Source organism: Budorcas taxicolor, chromosome 2, assembly GCF_023091745.1.
Source record: "Budorcas taxicolor isolate Tak-1 chromosome 2, Takin1.1, whole genome shotgun sequence".
Taxonomy (NCBI): domain Eukaryota; kingdom Metazoa; phylum Chordata; class Mammalia; order Artiodactyla; family Bovidae; genus Budorcas; species Budorcas taxicolor.
In genome coordinates, this window is record NC_068911.1 from 166,405,774 (window position 1) to 166,422,550 (window position 16,777).

At 56.4% G+C, this 16,777-nt stretch overlaps 1 protein-coding gene across 3 annotated transcripts in view; it reads left to right on the forward strand.

The window, feature by feature from the left end:
* Positions 1-1,333: 1,333 nt before the first annotated feature.
* Positions 1,334-16,777, forward strand: part of COL16A1 (collagen type XVI alpha 1 chain) — a 55,319-nt gene continuing 39,875 nt past the window's right edge. For all 3 annotated transcript variants that reach the window (XM_052636349.1, XM_052636350.1, XM_052636351.1), the window contains exons 1-23: positions 1,334-1,502; positions 3,653-3,759; positions 6,015-6,089; positions 6,197-6,314; positions 7,162-7,285; positions 7,597-7,863; positions 8,452-8,532; positions 8,712-8,837; positions 9,625-9,678; positions 9,980-10,006; positions 10,526-10,561; positions 11,591-11,617; positions 12,936-12,998; positions 13,270-13,311; positions 13,436-13,480; positions 13,576-13,611; positions 13,977-14,039; positions 14,603-14,647; positions 14,733-14,828; positions 14,999-15,037; positions 15,625-15,669; positions 15,797-15,832; positions 16,304-16,414. In XM_052636349.1, coding sequence (XP_052492309.1) covers positions 3,687-3,759; positions 6,015-6,089; positions 6,197-6,314; positions 7,162-7,285; positions 7,597-7,863; positions 8,452-8,532; positions 8,712-8,837; positions 9,625-9,678; positions 9,980-10,006; positions 10,526-10,561; positions 11,591-11,617; positions 12,936-12,998; positions 13,270-13,311; positions 13,436-13,480; positions 13,576-13,611; positions 13,977-14,039; positions 14,603-14,647; positions 14,733-14,828; positions 14,999-15,037; positions 15,625-15,669; positions 15,797-15,832; positions 16,304-16,414 — 1,629 coding nt within the window. In that variant the 5' untranslated portion in view covers positions 1,334-1,502; positions 3,653-3,686. The remainder of the gene's footprint in view (positions 1,503-3,652; positions 3,760-6,014; positions 6,090-6,196; positions 6,315-7,161; positions 7,286-7,596; positions 7,864-8,451; positions 8,533-8,711; positions 8,838-9,624; positions 9,679-9,979; positions 10,007-10,525; positions 10,562-11,590; positions 11,618-12,935; positions 12,999-13,269; positions 13,312-13,435; positions 13,481-13,575; positions 13,612-13,976; positions 14,040-14,602; positions 14,648-14,732; positions 14,829-14,998; positions 15,038-15,624; positions 15,670-15,796; positions 15,833-16,303; positions 16,415-16,777) is intronic.

Consider the following 16,777-nt stretch of genomic DNA (forward strand, 5'->3'; position numbering starts at 1 on the left):
TCAGGCTCTGGAGGCGGGAAATCCCAGTCCTGCCCCCCACCCCCACCTCAGGTTACATAGGGCCACAGGGCTATGGCTCTACAATGTTGCTTTTCCAGGAAGCCCCCCAGCCCCAAATCAGGGGACTCTAGTTGCTCCCCGCATGGGCATTTTTATGCTCAAGGACTTCTTGAACCTACTTCTCAATAGGTTGTTATCCTTGGGGCTCAGAAATTTGCTACCTCCCTTAGGAGGGTCACCTTGATCATCCCCCTTCCTCTGGACAGAACTAGACACTTTGCCTGCTTCCTTCTCCTCGGAAGTCCAACCTTCTCCTCATCCAACCTCAATTCCCCTTGCTTCCTTGCATTCTGAGCATAAAGCAAAACCCTCTCCATTGCTGGGCTGGCCCAGTGTCACCCCCTCACCCCATCCTCCATCCTCAGATCCTGCCAGCATTCACCATAATAATGATAAAACAGCGAATATTTATTGAGCTTCTCTTTTGTGCCCTTGGTAAGCACTTTTACAGACTAATTTGTTTTCTGCTCACGAAGTATATGCAGTCATTATCCCATTTTACAGATGAGAAAGTAAAGTCATCATTAAATAGTAAGTTCACAACTCGAGGATAGGGATTTGGGCCCTTCTAACCTCAAGGAGTTAGGAGGAATAAGGGGACCCGCTGGGTTCCACTTCTCTGGAATTGAGTCCTGAGAAGAAGGGGTTAATTTAGCACCCTCCCCAACTCCTGGAGGGAGCCCCCCTCCCCCCAGTTCAGACGGTCAGAGAACAGAGTCACAGGGAATGTCAAGCTCAGAAACTGGAAAAAGCTGACCAAGGAGTCTTGGGCAGCAGCCACGTCACGGGTGCCGCGGAACTGGGGAGGAGGGTCTTTATTCCCCCTCCCCCAGCCCCACCCCCACCCCCGTTTCTGGAGGCCCAGCCGGAGAAGGGGAAGGTGATGGCAAAGGGGAGGCCTTTCAAGCTCCAGGCCTGGCTCTTAAAGGGCCGGACTCCTCCCCACCCCACCCGCCTGCAGCCAGAGCCCCCTTGCAGGGCAGCTCCGGGCACGCAGGGTCCCGCCTAGCTCGCTAGCTCACCTGGCGGGCAAATGGGAGGGGCGGGCCTGGGAGCGCAGCCAGGCCAGCAGCGGGGCCGCGCGTCCCGCCGCCTCTGCCACCGCTGGAGCCCCTTCCCGGTCCTCCCTCCCTCCTCCAGCCTGGCGGGCGGGTCCAGCTGTGTTCCATTAGCGGCCCTGGCAAGTCCCCAGCCCCCTGGAGCCGCCCCCTATTCCCCCACCCGGAGTAGCCGGCAGTCCCTGGCAGTCGCGCGCGCGGGCGCGCGAGCGGGACAGTCTTCAGCTCCCAAAGCTCGGGACCCGGGAACTTGGGGTCCCCGAAGCCGGCCAGAAGTGATCCAGGACCTTCCAGTGGGCTGAGGAACCCAGGCCCTGCTTTCTGGGGTTGGCTGCATTGGGCTGCCTGGATTACTCAGTGAGGTGGGGGCGAACCCCAGCCAAGGTAAGTGAGGGTGGAGGGGGTTGCCTCCCGGCGCTGGGCTTGCTGTGTGATCTGGGGCAAAAGGCGTTCCCTCTCGGGACTTCAGTCCCCTTCTTTCCAGCCGGATAAGCTCTACCTCCATGGCCGTTCTGACTCTCCCTGACCCCAAGTCTGTGCCTTCCTATTGGGATGGGATCGTTTCCTCGCGAAAGCATCTCTCCTATTTCTGTAGTGCCCTGCTCTGGCTGGGGCTAGGTGAGTGGAGGCCAGAGGTCAGGAGCGGGAAGGGGACAGGGAGCACATGGACGTTCACACGCCTCCACACGCACGCATACGCCTCTCGCAGCTGGCAGTCCTTCCACTGACTGGCAGGAAGGGGAGGTCAGGAGAGGGTTGGAGGGATACCGGCGGAATGGGGGCTGAGTAGGGTGGGGGAAACAGTGTCAGACTTTATTATTTTGGGGCTCCCAAATCACTGCAGATGGTGATTGGAGCCAAGAAATTAAAAGACTCCTTGGAAGAAAAGTTATGACCAACCTAGATAGCATATTCAAAAGCAGAGACATTACTCTGCTGACTAAGGTCCGTCTAGTCAAGGCTATGGTTTTTCCTGTGGTCATGTATGGATGTGAGAGTTGGACTGTGAAGAAGGCTGAGCGCTGAAGAATTGATGCTTCTGAACTGTGGTGTTGGAGAAGACTCTTGAGAGTCCCTTGGACTGCAAGGAGATCCAACCAGTCCATTCTGAAGGAGATCAACCCTGGGATTTCTTTGAAAGGAATGATGCTAAAGTTGAAACTCCAGTACTTTGGCCCCCTCATGTGAAGAGCTGACTCATTGGAAAAGACTGTGATGCTGGGAGGGATTGTGGGCAGGAGGAGAAGGGGACGACAGAGGATGAGATGGCTGGATGGCATCATGGACTCACTCGATGGATGTGAGTCTGAGTGAACTCCGGGAGATGGTGATGGACAGGGAGGCCTGGTGTGCTGCGATTCATGGGGTCGCAAAGAGTCAGACACGACTGAGCGACTGAACTGAACTGAGGGTGGGGGAACAGTTCTGCCTCAAGAAGAGGGAGATTGGGGTCCTATTTCCAAATATATGGAGGCGAGGGGTCCTTCCTGCTCTCGTTCCCCATCCAGAACTGAGGGAGGGGAAAACAGAATTCCTTTACAGCTGGAGAGAATGAGGTCAGGCTTGCATAAGAACTTCCCAACAGGAGGGCCTGCAGGAAGGGTAGTCATCGCCTGCCCTTGTGCACGTGTATGCGTACAAGCTGGTGTATCTGGGTGGCCCCTGAACACATGTCTCTGTGAGCCTGCCTGTGTGTAGGTAGGCTTGTGTGCACATAGTGCACAAATATGCCTGCGTGTATATATGCCTATATATCTGTGTGTATCATGACTGTGTGCGCACGCGCGGGCTGCCTGTCTCAGGGGACGCTGGATGATGTATGGCTCGCCTGGCCGCTTGCTGAGCCCGCATTGATTTATCTGGGCCCATCCATCAGGGTTTAATAAAACTAAAAGACGAGCATCCATCAGCAGGGGAGATTGGCAACAAGGTCCTGAGCCCCGTGACCTGCTCTCCCTCCCACTGCACCCATGAGGGAAGCTTCCTTGGCCCCTGTGATGACTCTAGGAGACTCAGCTCAGTTGTCAGCCCCTTGTGGGTGCCAAAAAGGGCCGGCTGGCTGAGCTGGGTGCAGCTAGCCAGGTACCAGATTAGCATATACCTATACAGTGCACAGGTTGATAAAATACTGAAATACTTCCAGCTGTCTTGGCAGATAGCATCTGCTTCAAACTTCCATGCTATCCCCCGTGACCTGGCCTTTTAGGACCCTCTCGATCTCTCTTCAGTCCAGCAACGGTCCACCAGCACAGCCCGATGCTGCCTGGACCTGGTTTCACTGCTCTGGCCAGCATTCTGCGCTGGCTGCTGGATGTCCGTGCCATACCGGTGGTTAAATATTTTGAATATCACCACAGCCCAAATCCTAGCCCGAGGCCTGCGGTTGGGCCTCTGAGAGGGACTGATGCCTGGCCAGACCTCCTGCCACCCCAGGACCAGCACCTGGGCCCCACGGGCTGGCTGCTGCTTGCCCACGTGAGAAATTGTTCTCTGTGAGCTCTGGACTCCACCCTCCCCCTCCCTATGGTTTTCAGGTGCTGTGGCTGCAGTCGACTTCTCTGGACCAGGATGTGGGCATCTTGGGCCCCTGGCTTGTGGCTGCTCAGTCTCTGTGTCACCTACAGCCATGGGGCAGATGCAGGTGAGATGATGTGAGGATCGGAGTGCCATAGGCCTGCCACTGGCTCTCTGAGGTGTGGGGCCCTATGCAGGTATGTGCCCATGGACCTCAGTCACGTCGGCATTTATAGGAGAGGCTAGAGGCTGGGCTCAGGGTGGCCTGAGCTGTTTGCACACACGAGCCAGCATGAGGCAAGCTAGAGCAGGGGTTCCTGACCTCCAGGATCTAACACCTAATGATCTGAGGTGGAGGTGATGTAACAATAATAGAAATAAAGTGCACAGTAAATGTAATCATCCTGAAACCATCCCTCTCGGACCCCAGTCCTTGGAAAAATTGTCTTCCACGACACTGGTGCCTGGTGCCGAAAAAGTTGGGAGACCGCTGAGCTAGAGAGTGTGTGTATTTCTGTCTACATATCTGTGTGTCTCTGGGCCTCTCTGTTTTTACATCTCAGAGCTGCTCTGTGCTTCTGTACATACTCCTATGTCTCTGTGTGTGAGAAGAACCCCCTTCCCCAATACATAAACCCAACCTGTGCCCCAAGGGCTGGTGAGGCCAGCGTGGTGGGGAGGAGCCGGCAGAAAGCTCTCCTTGCAGACAGGCCAGGACTCTCCAGTCCTTTCCATGTGGAGGATCCATTCTCCAGCCCACGTGCTCCTCCTCCTCCCTGGCAATCTTGGATAAAGGGCCTGTCTCAAGGCCCAGACACTGGATAAGACAGAAGGGTGTAGCTTTCCAGGGCCCAAAGCCAGAGGAAGTTGACCGGGCAGCTTGCCCTGCCCTGCTGGGTGCCCTCTGGCCGTGTAGTTGAGCAGAAATAGAACTCCTAGAACCCCCCAATCCAGCCAAAAGAGGCAGAAAAACCCAGGGACAGATGTGAGAGGGTGTATGTGGCAACCTGTGGGTTGTGTGTCTACATATGTGTTTTCGCATGTTCCCACGTATGCTTTACTCTCCTCTCCCTCACTGGGTCCCCTGGGGATTGGGGCAGAAAATTTCAACATCTGTAAGGAATTTGGGCCCATTGCCAAGGGGTGAGTCACCCCTTGCCGCTGCTGATACTAAAGACGGTGATAGTTTTTCTGGCCAAACCTGCGGCAGAAGGATTCCGTGAGGGGGGTTGGTCACTGAGCCTAGGGATCCAGGATTCCTTCTTCTAGCAAGGGATCCAAGGAGTCCAGTGTCCCGGCCTCTGGGAGCTATATCCATCGCCTGGTCCTAGCTACCCTATCTGCATTGATGAAAAAGCTCTCTCTTTTTAAAAATTCTAGCCTCTATCTCTTCTGTTGTAGTACCTCTCTCAAAACTTCTGTTCAATCAGCCCTAGAGAAGAGGCAGGCCCATGGCTGCTTACCTGGTCCCTTTAAGGTTTTGGAGACCTGAATAAGCTACCCCCTTCTGCAGGTGCCTCTACCCCCTTCATATAGCCTGTCTGGAGCCCTAAAGTTCTGGTGGTTCCCTTGAGCTTGTGGTCCACTCAGGCCCTCAGTCTTTCCTCACAGTTTCATAAGGTGGCTCTCCAGGTGAAAAGTCAGTCTGTTGACTCAGACTTGTATCTGGCCTGCTTTGTTTTGGCTGCGGAGCGGAACCCCACCCATTGCTGAGAGCACGTGTACCGGCGGCGCATGGCATCCCTGGTGGCACAGGCATCTGCAACTCACACATGTGCAGACCCGCGTGTGCATAGATATATAACACAGTGTGCAGGGATCTGACATCTCCTTGCCCATGAAGTGCTCCTTTGTCCCCCACTCAGGTGTGTGTCGTGGGATATGTGAGCTGTCTAGAATTTCTTTCATTCTCTAGAATGAAAGCAGCCTGGCCCCTGTCCTGGGGCTCTAGGAGATCTTGCTCAGCTATGAACTCACTTGGTAGCCTTAGGCCAGACCTCAGTCTTCCCATCTGTGCCCTGACTCCCAGGGTGGGTAGGTAGGATTAGTTGCTAGGTCATGTCTGACTCTTGTGACCCCGGCAGGCTCCTCTGTCCATGGGATTTCCCAGGAAAGAATACTGGAGTAGGTTGCCATTTCCTTCTCCAGGGGATCTTCCTGACCTAGGGATCGAACCCGGGTCTCCTGCATTGCAGGCAGACTCTTTACCGACTGAGCCACCACCAGGGTCAGAAGGCAAAAGCTGAAAGGAGCCCAATGCAGAGCCTGGTTGAAGATCCAGAGTAGGGAACATGAACTGGCTCTGTCCCAGGTTCCCCAAGAGCTATGCCTCCACCTCAGCCTGAGCCCCTCCAGATGCCCTCACTGCCAATTCTTTTGCAGGGGAGCAGTGCCCACCTTCACAGCAAGAAGGACTCAAGTTGGAACACAGAAGTGACTTATCGACCAATGTGACTGGTGAGCACCCAGCTCAGCCTGTTGTCCCCCCTCCGCCATCTTCCTGGAGTGGCCTGTACCCCACTCACCTCCCCAGCTGAACTCGTTATCTGGTGTCTCCCCTAAAGGCTTCAACCTCATCCACCGACTCAGCCTCATGAAAACGTCTGCTATCAAGAAGATCCGAAATCCGAAGGGACCGCATATCCTGCGACTGGGAGCAATCTCAGTCACCCAGCCCACACGGTAAAGGCCCCAGTGTGGCCACTGGGAATCAGTCTGAGCCACACTCCTCAGCAACTCTGGATGTGGAGCTAAGCTCAGGGGGACCGTGGGTCATTTATCTCACTCCTTGCCAGGAGTCAGCCTGGTCCCACTCCTGGGCCTGGCAGGGCAGGCAGCGAGGGGACTGGCAGGCCTACCCTCTGTCCTTTCCCCATCTCTGGCTAGCAGTAGGTGAGGACAGGTCTGCATCCCCTGGGCACGGTGAGGACCCCAGGATGGAGGAGGGAGCCTGAAAGAGTTGGGTGTGTTTGTGTGTGTGCGTGTGTGTATTCACATGCGTTGATGCGTGTCAAGTTCAAGCTCCTATAAGTACCTGAGTGTTCTGGCCCCTGCTTACCTCTCCAGCCTCATCTTCCAGAACGTTCCTCTTTCTTTCCTGATTCTCTAGTCATGCTCAATCTAGTCATCTCTTTTCAGTATCTCTTCCCTTCCCCCAGACCTGGTCATGTTCCCCATGGCATCCTGGTTTCCTTGGAATCCTCGTGAACGAGCGAAACAGTCATTCTGAGGATTCTTTGTTTATGGCCTTACCTCCCCCATCATCCCGTCAGACTTGCAGGCTGCCTGAGGACAGACCTCTTCTCTGTCTTTTCACCTGTTACCTGCAGCAACCAGACCACCCCTGACGCATAGTAGGCCCTCAAGAAATGTCTGTAGAATGAATGGGTGTGTATATGTGTATGTGTGTCCATGGGACGTTGAATGCCTATCTATGTCTCATGTAGGTCCAACAGTGCTGAGGGCCCAGAGGGGGCAGTGGATGGTCTCTTACCTGAGCCTCAGGGTACCCTCCCTCTTCTACCCCCAGACGTGTGTTCCCTCGGGGCCTCCCCAGTGAGTTTGCCCTGGTGCTGACACTATTGATGAAGAAACACACCCACCGGAACACGTGGTATTTGTTTCAAGTGACCGATGGAGACGGGTACCCGCAGGTGAGCCTGGTGCCCTGCTCGCTTCACCAGTGTTGCTCTTGGGTATCGAGCGGTACCAGTGCAGCCCAGCTTCTGTCCCAGCTTGTGATTCTGGAGCCTCCCTGCTCCACCCCAGTGCCCGCCCTTGAGGCCACCTGCAGCACACCTATCCCATTCTTTTAGAAGGTATTTCTCTGTGACCCCAGCCAGCTTTCCTCGCTTTGTGGGCTGTTTCCCCTCTTGTGAAATGAGCAGGAGGGCCCTTACCTTTGTCAGGCTGTGGCTCACGGGGCTCTGATTCTCTGTCCCTGCCTTTCCCCCGCTGCACACAGATTTCCCTGGAAGTCAACAGTCAAGAGCAGAGCCTGGAGTTGAGGGCCCGCGGCCAAGATGGTGACTTTGTGTCCTGCATCTTCTCAGTGCCCCAGCTCTTCGACCTGCATTGGCACAAGCTGGTGCTGAGCATGGCCGAACGAGTGGCTTCCGTGCACGTGGACTGCATGTCAGCCTCCTCCCAGCCTCTAGGGCCCTGGCGATCCATACAGCCTGTGGGCCATGTCTTTCTGGGCTTGGATGCTGAGCAAGGCAAACCTGTCTCGGTGAGTGCTAGGTCAGGCTTGGACTCTGCTCCCACTTTCTGGGAGCCTGAGTGGGCTCCCCAGAACCTGTATCTCACCAGGGCTCAGAATCCCCTTATGCCTCCCTATTGACCTCCAGGTGCAGCCTGGCATTCAAGGCCTTTCGTGACTTGGGCCCTAAAATGTCTGCAGCGTCACCTTCTGCTCTGTCTGTCCATGCACCTTGGCTCTGGTTGATCCCATGCCGGCCATCCTTCTCACCTAATACTTTCACACCTCTAGCCTTTGCCTATGCTGTTACCTCCACCTGGAATGCTTGTCCTTGCATACCTACCTGCTGAATACCTACTGGTCCTCACAGCTTAGCTTGAATGGAACCTCCTCTTCCCCGCTTCCTCTGGCCAAAGCGAACATTTCTCCCGCCTCTCCCTCTATCTTGGGTGTATGGTTTTGCTTTGTATTTTGTGACTATATTCTTGATGATCTCCCAGGCCAGACTGGAAAGCCTCTGAGGGCAAACCCTGGGATGGAGCCACCTCTGTGCCTCCTTGGGGGCCAGGACACAGAGCTGTTTGCTAAAATGAAGTGACACTTGTGTGTCCCCTGCAGTTTGACCTTCAGCAGGCACACATCTACTGTGACTCGGAGCTCGTGCTGGAGGAGGGCTGCTGTGAGATTTTACCAGGAGGGGTGAGTGGCCTGGACCCAGCCCAGCTGGGAGAGGCTGGGGCACCGCCCTGGGGCACAATGTGCTAGAGGAGAAGGGCCGGGAAGGGGATGCCTAGACATCTTAGGATGCTAAGGCATCCTAAGGGTTAAGGGGGGTCCACCTTCTGTACTGACCCGAGCCCTTCCCCCACACTTGACAGTGTCCCCCAGAGACCTCCAAGGCCCGCCGGGACACCCAAAACAATGAGCTCATCGAGATCAATCCACAGACTGAGGGCAAGGTCTACACCCGCTGCTTCTGCCTGGAGGAGCCCCAAAACAGCAAGGTGTGTAGCCAGGGTAGGCAGACATGGGCACAGGCTCGAGTGGTCCTGTCCCTCCCCCGATCTGACTAAAGCCTGCCCCCAGAGTCAGTTGGTCACATGCGCGGGGCAGGGAGGTCACTGGAAGGCCTGCCTATTTGCTTCCTACCCCTACTGGATTCCAAGAGGCAGAGAGACAGCCCACTGTATGACCCTGTGCCTGCCTGCTTGCTGGCATTGAGAACTGTGCCTATCGAACTCTGACACTAACCAGAACTTCACTGGTACCATCCCAGACCCTGGTGAGGGAAGGATCAGGCTGGCACCCAAAGGCATTTTCTCCAGGACACAGATACCTGGGATCAGAGGCCAGGCGCCACACTGCTTGCCTTGGGGCTCACTCATTCTTCTGGGCTCAACCTGGGCCAATGCCAGACTGGTTCCATGCCCAGCACCATGGCCAGCTGCCCTGCCTGCTCCCAGATTCTTTAGGGGGTGGCAGGGAAACCCAGTTCCTCTTGTAGCCCCACCCCTGGCCCTGCAGCCTCCCTGCCCACCAGGCATCTTGCCCAGCCTTTGGCTCCAGGAACACAGGATCCCATTGATTCATGGTCTTGTTTTCGCCGACATCACGTGGGTGGGGGGGAAGAAGGGGGGTGGACTGTGGGGGTGCCAGGGGTCTGAGCAGGCTCTCAATACCCTGGGAGCTGCCAGATATCAGGCTGAGGGGGTCCCTGGGGTCCATGCCCCTGCCTAGGGGTCTCCAGAACTGTCTCCTTCTCAAGACTTGGCCCTTATTCTTTCTGCTCAGGTGGATGCCCAGCTGTCGGGAAGAATCAGCCAGAAGCCAGAAAGAGGAGCAAAGGTAGAGACAGGCAGTGGGCGGAGGAGCCTACGGCGTCCTCAGTCTGCCCTCCGCGTCCTCTGTAAACCCCTTGAGTAAGAGATTCTCTCCGCCCATGCTCGTCCCACCTGCCCCCACTCTTGGACAGAGCTTAGGGTTTGAAGATGCCAGCTCTGAGAAGGAAAGATGAAGGGGGAGAGGCAGAAAAGTACCTGGCTCTCTGTAGGGCCCCTGCTCCTGGTGGTTCTTGGGTAGGGGTCTTGGAAGCCGTGCTTTGTCCCCTCCATTCCCTGCCCATTCTCATGCCCCCTCCTCTTCCCAGGCCCACCAGGAGACAGCAGCCGATGAGGTAAGCCTCCCATCTAGACTGGAGAAAAGAGCTTGGTTGGAAGGGTGCCAGCCTGAGCCCTTTGGACAAGGCTTTGAGGCCCTGGAGGCTGGGCCTGGGGTGGGATGACCACACAGCTCCCGGCATTTTGTCTGCCTGCTGCTTCTCCTTAGGAGGTGGCTGTTTAGTCCTGGACACTCCTGTTGAGTGGGCAGCAAATGGCCATGTGTATTTTGGAGAGAGCCCAGGCCTTGCCCATGGGACCCCTGATTTGGGGGTCTCACTCTGCTCCAGTATGCTGTGTGATCCAGGGCCCACTGTTGTTCCTCTCTGGGCTTCAGTTTCCTCATCTGAGAACTGGCTTGGCTCTGGGTTGGTGGGAGTTGGGGGACATGGCCTATTTGAAGGGATTTCGATCTTTATGCTCCTCAACTCCACCCAGACACCTGTGTACTTGGTATGTGTATGGGGGCCAGTGGGGTGCAGGAGGCTGGCCCTAGGCTCTCAGACCTGGCCTCCAGGTCCATTCTTCCCTTTCAGTGCCCACCCTGTGTCCATGGTGCCCGGGAGAGCAACGTGAGTGGAGAGAGTGTGCTGGGTGGGGCGGGAGGGGGCCGGGAGTGGGCACTGCCTAGAGGTTGGCTTGGCAGCGTCTTGGTTCAGGACAAGGGGGTCTTTGTGCACTTTCGCACTCTCTGCCCACCCACCCCCCAGAGCTGGGCCTGACCCTCACCCCCAGCCCCACCAGGCCAGGGCCTCATGGACGGAAGTTGTATGCTCTGCAATCCCGACAACGCACTGGGCTCCAGGGTGGAAGGGGGATGGGGTGGCAGCCTGCAGGGTCAGGGCCTCAGTACTGATCCCAGCACTCCCCACAGGGACTCACGCCTGCTTTGCTTGGAAGGCTTCCCATGTCATTCTAGAGACAGAGAAGGGGAAGGGCTGGCTCAGGGTGACACAGCCCAGCATGGCCCCCTAAGCCACATGTTGACTCGGGGCCTCCCCTCTAATCCCTCTCCAGGTGGTCCTGGCCCATTCTCCCTCTGGAGGGCCAAAAGAACAAGGGAAAGGGGCTCACTTGTGAGCCCAGCTGGTACCCAACTGTGCCTCTTCCGTGGGCAGTATGAGTCACCACTTTCCCACAGCCTGACATTCTGAGTTGACATTCTGCATTGATCCACAAAGGACGCAACCCTCTCTCCCCTCAGCTCTAAGCCCCTGGCCTTTGGGGATGTCAGGAAGTACCCCTCTGCTGCCCGCCCCTTTTTTCATCCTGTCCCCCACCAAATCCAGTAAGGCTGATCATCTCCAGATATGTGGGGGTTACCATGGCAACTGAGCAGCCATGTTATCCTAGCAACTAGGGGGTGGAGCTAGCCAAAGCCGGGCAGGTTAGAGAAGATAGGTCAAACCCCTCTAAGTTTGACAGCTTTAGTATATAAAATCAGTATGCTGGTTGGCCTGGGAGGCAGAGCAGGGGCTGAGATACAGGATGTTGGTTCAGCCACTCCTGTGTGACCCTGACTAAACTGCTTGCCCTCTCTGGGTCCCTGGTTTCCCCTTCCTCCCTAAGATGAATATGTCCTCTCTCCTCTGTCCTTTCAGGTCACAGTTGGTCCCTCTGGCCCCCAGGTGAGTCCCAGATGGAGAACAGGACACCCTTGCCCTCTTCAGTGGTGCTAGCCCATCTCATGGCATGTGGCCTCCTGGTTGTGTGTTTATATCAGGGCTACCCAAGCCTACCTGAGCTCCCCAGGTGGTGCTAGTGGTAAAGGACCCACCTGCCAGCGCAGGAGATGGAAGAGATGCATGTCGGGCAGATCCCCTGGAGGGAGGCATGGCAACCCACTCCAGCGTTCTTGCCTGGAGAATCCCATGGGCAGAGGAGCCTGGTGAGCTACAGTCCTACAGGCTACAGCTCCCTACCTCTAGGTCTCACAGAGTTGGACATGACTGAAGTGATTTAGCGTGCATGCATGCACCCAAGTCTGCATAAGGGTGGGGCTGATTAGATGTATGTTTGCGTGTGTGTGTGTTTGTTAGAGAGAGTAGGGGGTGTGTGAATCTAAAGACGTAAAGAACTGCGCGCATCTAAGGGTCTATTGTGCATCAGGCCCTGGGCTACCATTGGCAGTATGACCTTCTTAAACTGCCTCAGGCATAGGTACTGTCATTTTATTTCAGGGCCAGCTATGCCCACATGTGTGACTGGTGTGATTTTGTGTGTGTGTGACTGTGCATTTCTGAACACGTGTTTGCATGTGCAGGGGGTGAACCTGTATACCTGTGGGCCTGACAAGACCATAGAGCTGTGTGATGGGCTAGGCAGCATGTGCAAATGTGAGATTACACTCTTGGGTGTGCCCATGAATAAATAAGGTTATTCTTGGGGCCACCTCCGTGTGTGTGCTAAGTGGCACTGAGCAGTTTACCTGCAGGGTTACATTTCTTCTGCATTATAGCCCCTTAGCCCCTTGAGGTAAGTGTGGACATGAATCCCATTTTCTTGATGAAGAAACTGAGGTTCAAACAAGTCGCATGACTTGCCCTAAGTCATGTACTTATAAGGTGTGGAGGTAGGATTTGAACTTGGGCAGCCTGACACTCATCGTTATGGGTGTCTGCCATTCCACATGTGTGTGTCCAAGCACGTGTGTCCCTAAGCCCCTGGGTGTGAGCTAGCATGCTTAGAAAGGGGTGTGGGGAAGAGATGCTTTCTGCGTGAGACTATAGATCTACCAAATATAGCCTTTTGGGGTGGGAGGGACAGGCGGATGGATGCGTATGGGATCCATATGCTGTGTGCGTGGTGGTGGGGGTTGGGGTAGGGCTGTGCTCATTTACACACCCATGTGTGGTGGATGCATGGAAAAGATCAGACTGAGGAGAGCTTCTTCAAGGCTCTCATGTGCTTCTCTGGTCCCAGCCCTTGTCTTGGTCTCATCCACAGGGAGGGAAAGGTGAGCGGGGCCTGCCTGGTCCATCAGGACCCAAGGGAGAGAAGGGAGCCCGGGTAAGTGCTCCATCCATGCCCACAGCAGGATCTTCCCAGTGTGCCCTGGGGTTGGTCTGGAATGTGAGCCATCATCATCCCATCATCTTAGCTGGAAATCTGCAGCCTGGTCTAAATAGAGGAGGAGGGCCAGGGTCTTTCAAGGGGTTAGTGTGTAGAAATCTCTATTTTCTAGGGACACCTGGGATGATGGGATTCCTGGGCCCTTCCTTCTCAAAATAGGTCTAGGGCAGCTCCCCTAGGAAGCTGATTCCTTGCTCCCCACTTCTAGGGCAGTGACTGTGTTAGACTCTCCCCGGATGCCCCGCTTCAGGTAAGACCTGGAGGAGAGGCCTGCTTTAGGGCCAATATGTGGTGACTCCTGGGGAAGAGGGCTGTGCCCTCCGAGCCCTGGGGGTGACCCTGGGCCCCTCTCAACACCTTATCTCCCTGCTCAGTGTGCAGAAGGCCCGAAGGGAGAGAAGGGGGAGTCGGGAGCCTTGGTGAGTATGCGACCAGGGCCAGGGCAGGGCAGTGGGGTCATGCCAGTCTCCCCATCCTTTCCTCACCTCTCTTGTGTGTCCCCTTCTCATCTCAGGGACCCTCAGGACTCCCCGGCTCCACAGGCCAGAAGGTAATGGGCCTGGATTCTGAGGGGATGGGTACCGGGGAGGTCTGCGAACCCTACAGACAGGAAGAGGGAGGCGACCAAAGTCATCCTAGAGGATGACGTCATTGGGCCCAGAGTGGGTGGCACCCCCCCCAACACCCCCAGTCATCCTGCCTTGTCCACATTCCCACCAAAACTGGGAGGAAAAAGCCACAGACTCCCTGAGTGAGTGGCCTGGCTAGTTGGGCAGTTCTTTCTGTTGTCTACCCTCCTGTGAAGCCATTTAATCTCTGGGGAGGCTGAGACTAGCTCTCGGGAGCAGATGAAGCTGTCCTGGTTCTTCCAGCCCCTTCTCTCAGCCCCCATCACTCTGCCTCTTCCTGCTTCAGGGCCAGAAAGGCGAGAAGGGAGACGGAGGCGTGAAGGGCTCGCCGGGAAAGCCAGGCCGAGATGTACGGTGCTGGGACCCTTCCCCCCACAACCCCCTCGTCCCTCAGCACGTGGTCTTGAAGTGCTGAACTGTAACCTTTGGAATCCAACCCACTGCCCTTGTTCAGACAGAATGGAGACACAGGGAGGGGAGGGCTGTGCCCCAGGAGGGGGCAGAAAAGGGCCTGACTGACTCCCAGCTTCCCAGGTGGCGCTAAGGGTAAAGAACCCGCCTGTCAATGCAAGAGATGTAAGACATGCGGGTTCGATCCCTGGGTGGGGAAGATTCCCTGGAGGAGGGCGTGGCAACCCACTGCAGTATTCTTACCTGGAGAATCTCATGGTGGGCTGCAGTCCATGGGTCGCAAAGTCAGACACACCTGAAGCGACTCAACGCAACATGACTCCCGGTCCAGGAGCCCGTGACCTCTAGGCCCTGAGCTGACATCTCATGGCCTTGGGCACTGGCTGGAGTCTGGCTTTGGGACAGGGCAGTGAGGGTGGGCATTTCCACATCCCAGTGGGGCTGCTGTCCTGGGAGGCGCCAGGCCTCAGCCATTCTCACAGCCTCCCCCCTCGCCCACAGGGCCGGCCAGGAGAGATCTGTGTCATAGGGCCCAAAGGGCAGAAGGTGAGCTGCGGCCCTCTGACGGGGAGGAGTGGGTGGGGGCCGCAGAGGTGGTGGTTCTCTCACACCCACCTTATGTCTGTGCTAGGGAGACCCTGGCTTTGTTGGGCCTGAGGGGCTGGCAGGAGAGCCTGGGCCCCCAGGCCTCCCTGGGCCCCCTGGCATAGGACTTCCGGGAACCCCGGTGAGTACCCCTTGCTCCTCCTGCCGTTTTCCCCTCAGAGACCCTTCTCCCTCCCGGCCAGGGTGGGGAGGTGGGGCTGGGTCCCAGGGAGCCAGGCTGGGGGAAAGGGCCAGTGTGGACCTTACTGTAATGGGAGGCCCCTGGCTGACCCACCCTGTTTCTGCCCTCAGGGGGACCCAGGTGGCCCTCCAGGCCCCAAAGGAGACAAGGTAAGCACGGACAAGAGTGGGGGCCCATGTGGGAACCCCCTGCTTGGTGAAAGCAGAGAGGAAAATGGGGCCGGGGTGGCCGGGGCAGCAGGAGGCAGGCAGTGGGCAGGTTGGGGAAGGGGCTAGGGGGCTGGGCCCCTCAGTGGGCAGTGTCCCCATGCCAGTGCTTGCTGATGTGAAGGCCTTGGCCTCGGTTCACAGGCCTAAGTCTGGTTAATGACCATAGTGGTCCAACTGGAGGACCCAAGCTCATGTGAGGGCCTTGTGCCTTGAAGAGCAGAAGCCCTGGAAATGTCTGTCTGCTGTGGTTCCTCTGGGCTCACCCAGGTCACCTCCCAACCTGCTGCCCTGGGGCAGGGACACACAGAGGCCTCGTGATCCCCCTTCCTGTGCAAGCAGAAGGACTCGGGTTAGACACAGAGAAGGACAGGCAACAGGAAGGGAGTGTTTGTTGACAAAACTGACCAAGAGGAGACAAGAGATTTGGCAAGATTGTCCTGCCATCCAGAGGGGACTGGAGGGTGACGGGGTGGATGGGCTGAGGCCACAGCCAGCACCCTTCTCCTTAACCCTTCTTCTGACTGCAGGGCAGCTCCGGGGTGCCTGGAAAGGAAGGTCCTGGCGGGAAACCTGTGAGTGGCCCAGTGGGAGCACAGCTGCCCACCACGCCCAGACCTCCTCTACCAAGGCCCACAGAGGGAGGGGGTTCTGTCTTCCAGCCCTCTCGGCCATGGCTAACACCTGCTGCTTCTCCAACAGGGCAAACCAGGGGTGCCCGGGCTGAAGGGAGAGAAGGTGAGTCCCAGGCCTGGTTGCGCTGGGGTCAGGTGGGAGTTCAAGCCTATCTCTGAAGGTGACAGTGAGCATCAAGGGTGTTGAACCTGAGACCTTTCTTGGGGGACCCCCACCCCTCCTTTGTTCCAATAGCATGCCTTTGACTACTAAATAAAGGGCCTGGCTTTGGAGTTACATAGCCAAGTTCAAATCCCACCTTTGCCACATACATGAATGTGACAAGTCAGTTAGCTTCTCTTTTTTGCCCAAGTTTCCACACCCCTAAATGGGACACAATGATTTCTTATGGCTTGTTGTGAGGAGGTAGTTTTTGATGTCCAGGAATTGTACTCTGAGTGAATGAGTCAGGTGAACAGAAAGTACCCTCTGCCCCCCTTGTGTTCCTGCTGCCCACTTTGCCCTGGCTCACCCCTTGTCTCCCCCAGGGTTTCAGCCCCACCCTATCTGCTCATGGTCTTTCCCTTCTGCTAGGGTGACCCCTGTGAAGTGTGCCCAACACTGCCTGAAGGGTTCCAGAACTTTGTGGGGCTCCCTGGAAAGCCAGGACCCAAGGGAGAACCAGGTGATCCTGTACCAGCCAGGGTGAGTGCCTAGGGTGGTCTACAGGACTCCATCAAAAAGCCTGGGGGCATAATCATGGAGAGGAGTTGGGCAGAGGGGCTGGAAACTTCCCATGGCCATAGAGACTTCGTGAGCAGAGAGTCTAGGATCTTAGTTGCATGGGGGTAGGGACTGAACCATAGAGTTTAGGGCTGGGCTAGAAGGCTGCCGCAGGTCTCCTTAGCAACCAAAGAGGGTTCTTTAAGCCAAGGCTTAAGATGCCTTTTGGGCATGCTGGGGTGGAGCCAACCCTTATAGTGAGTGAGGCTGTGCCCTCCTCCTGGGATTGGATGCTGGTTGAGGGTGGAAGAAATGAGTGGGCAGGTGTGGTTAGGGTCCTGGCTT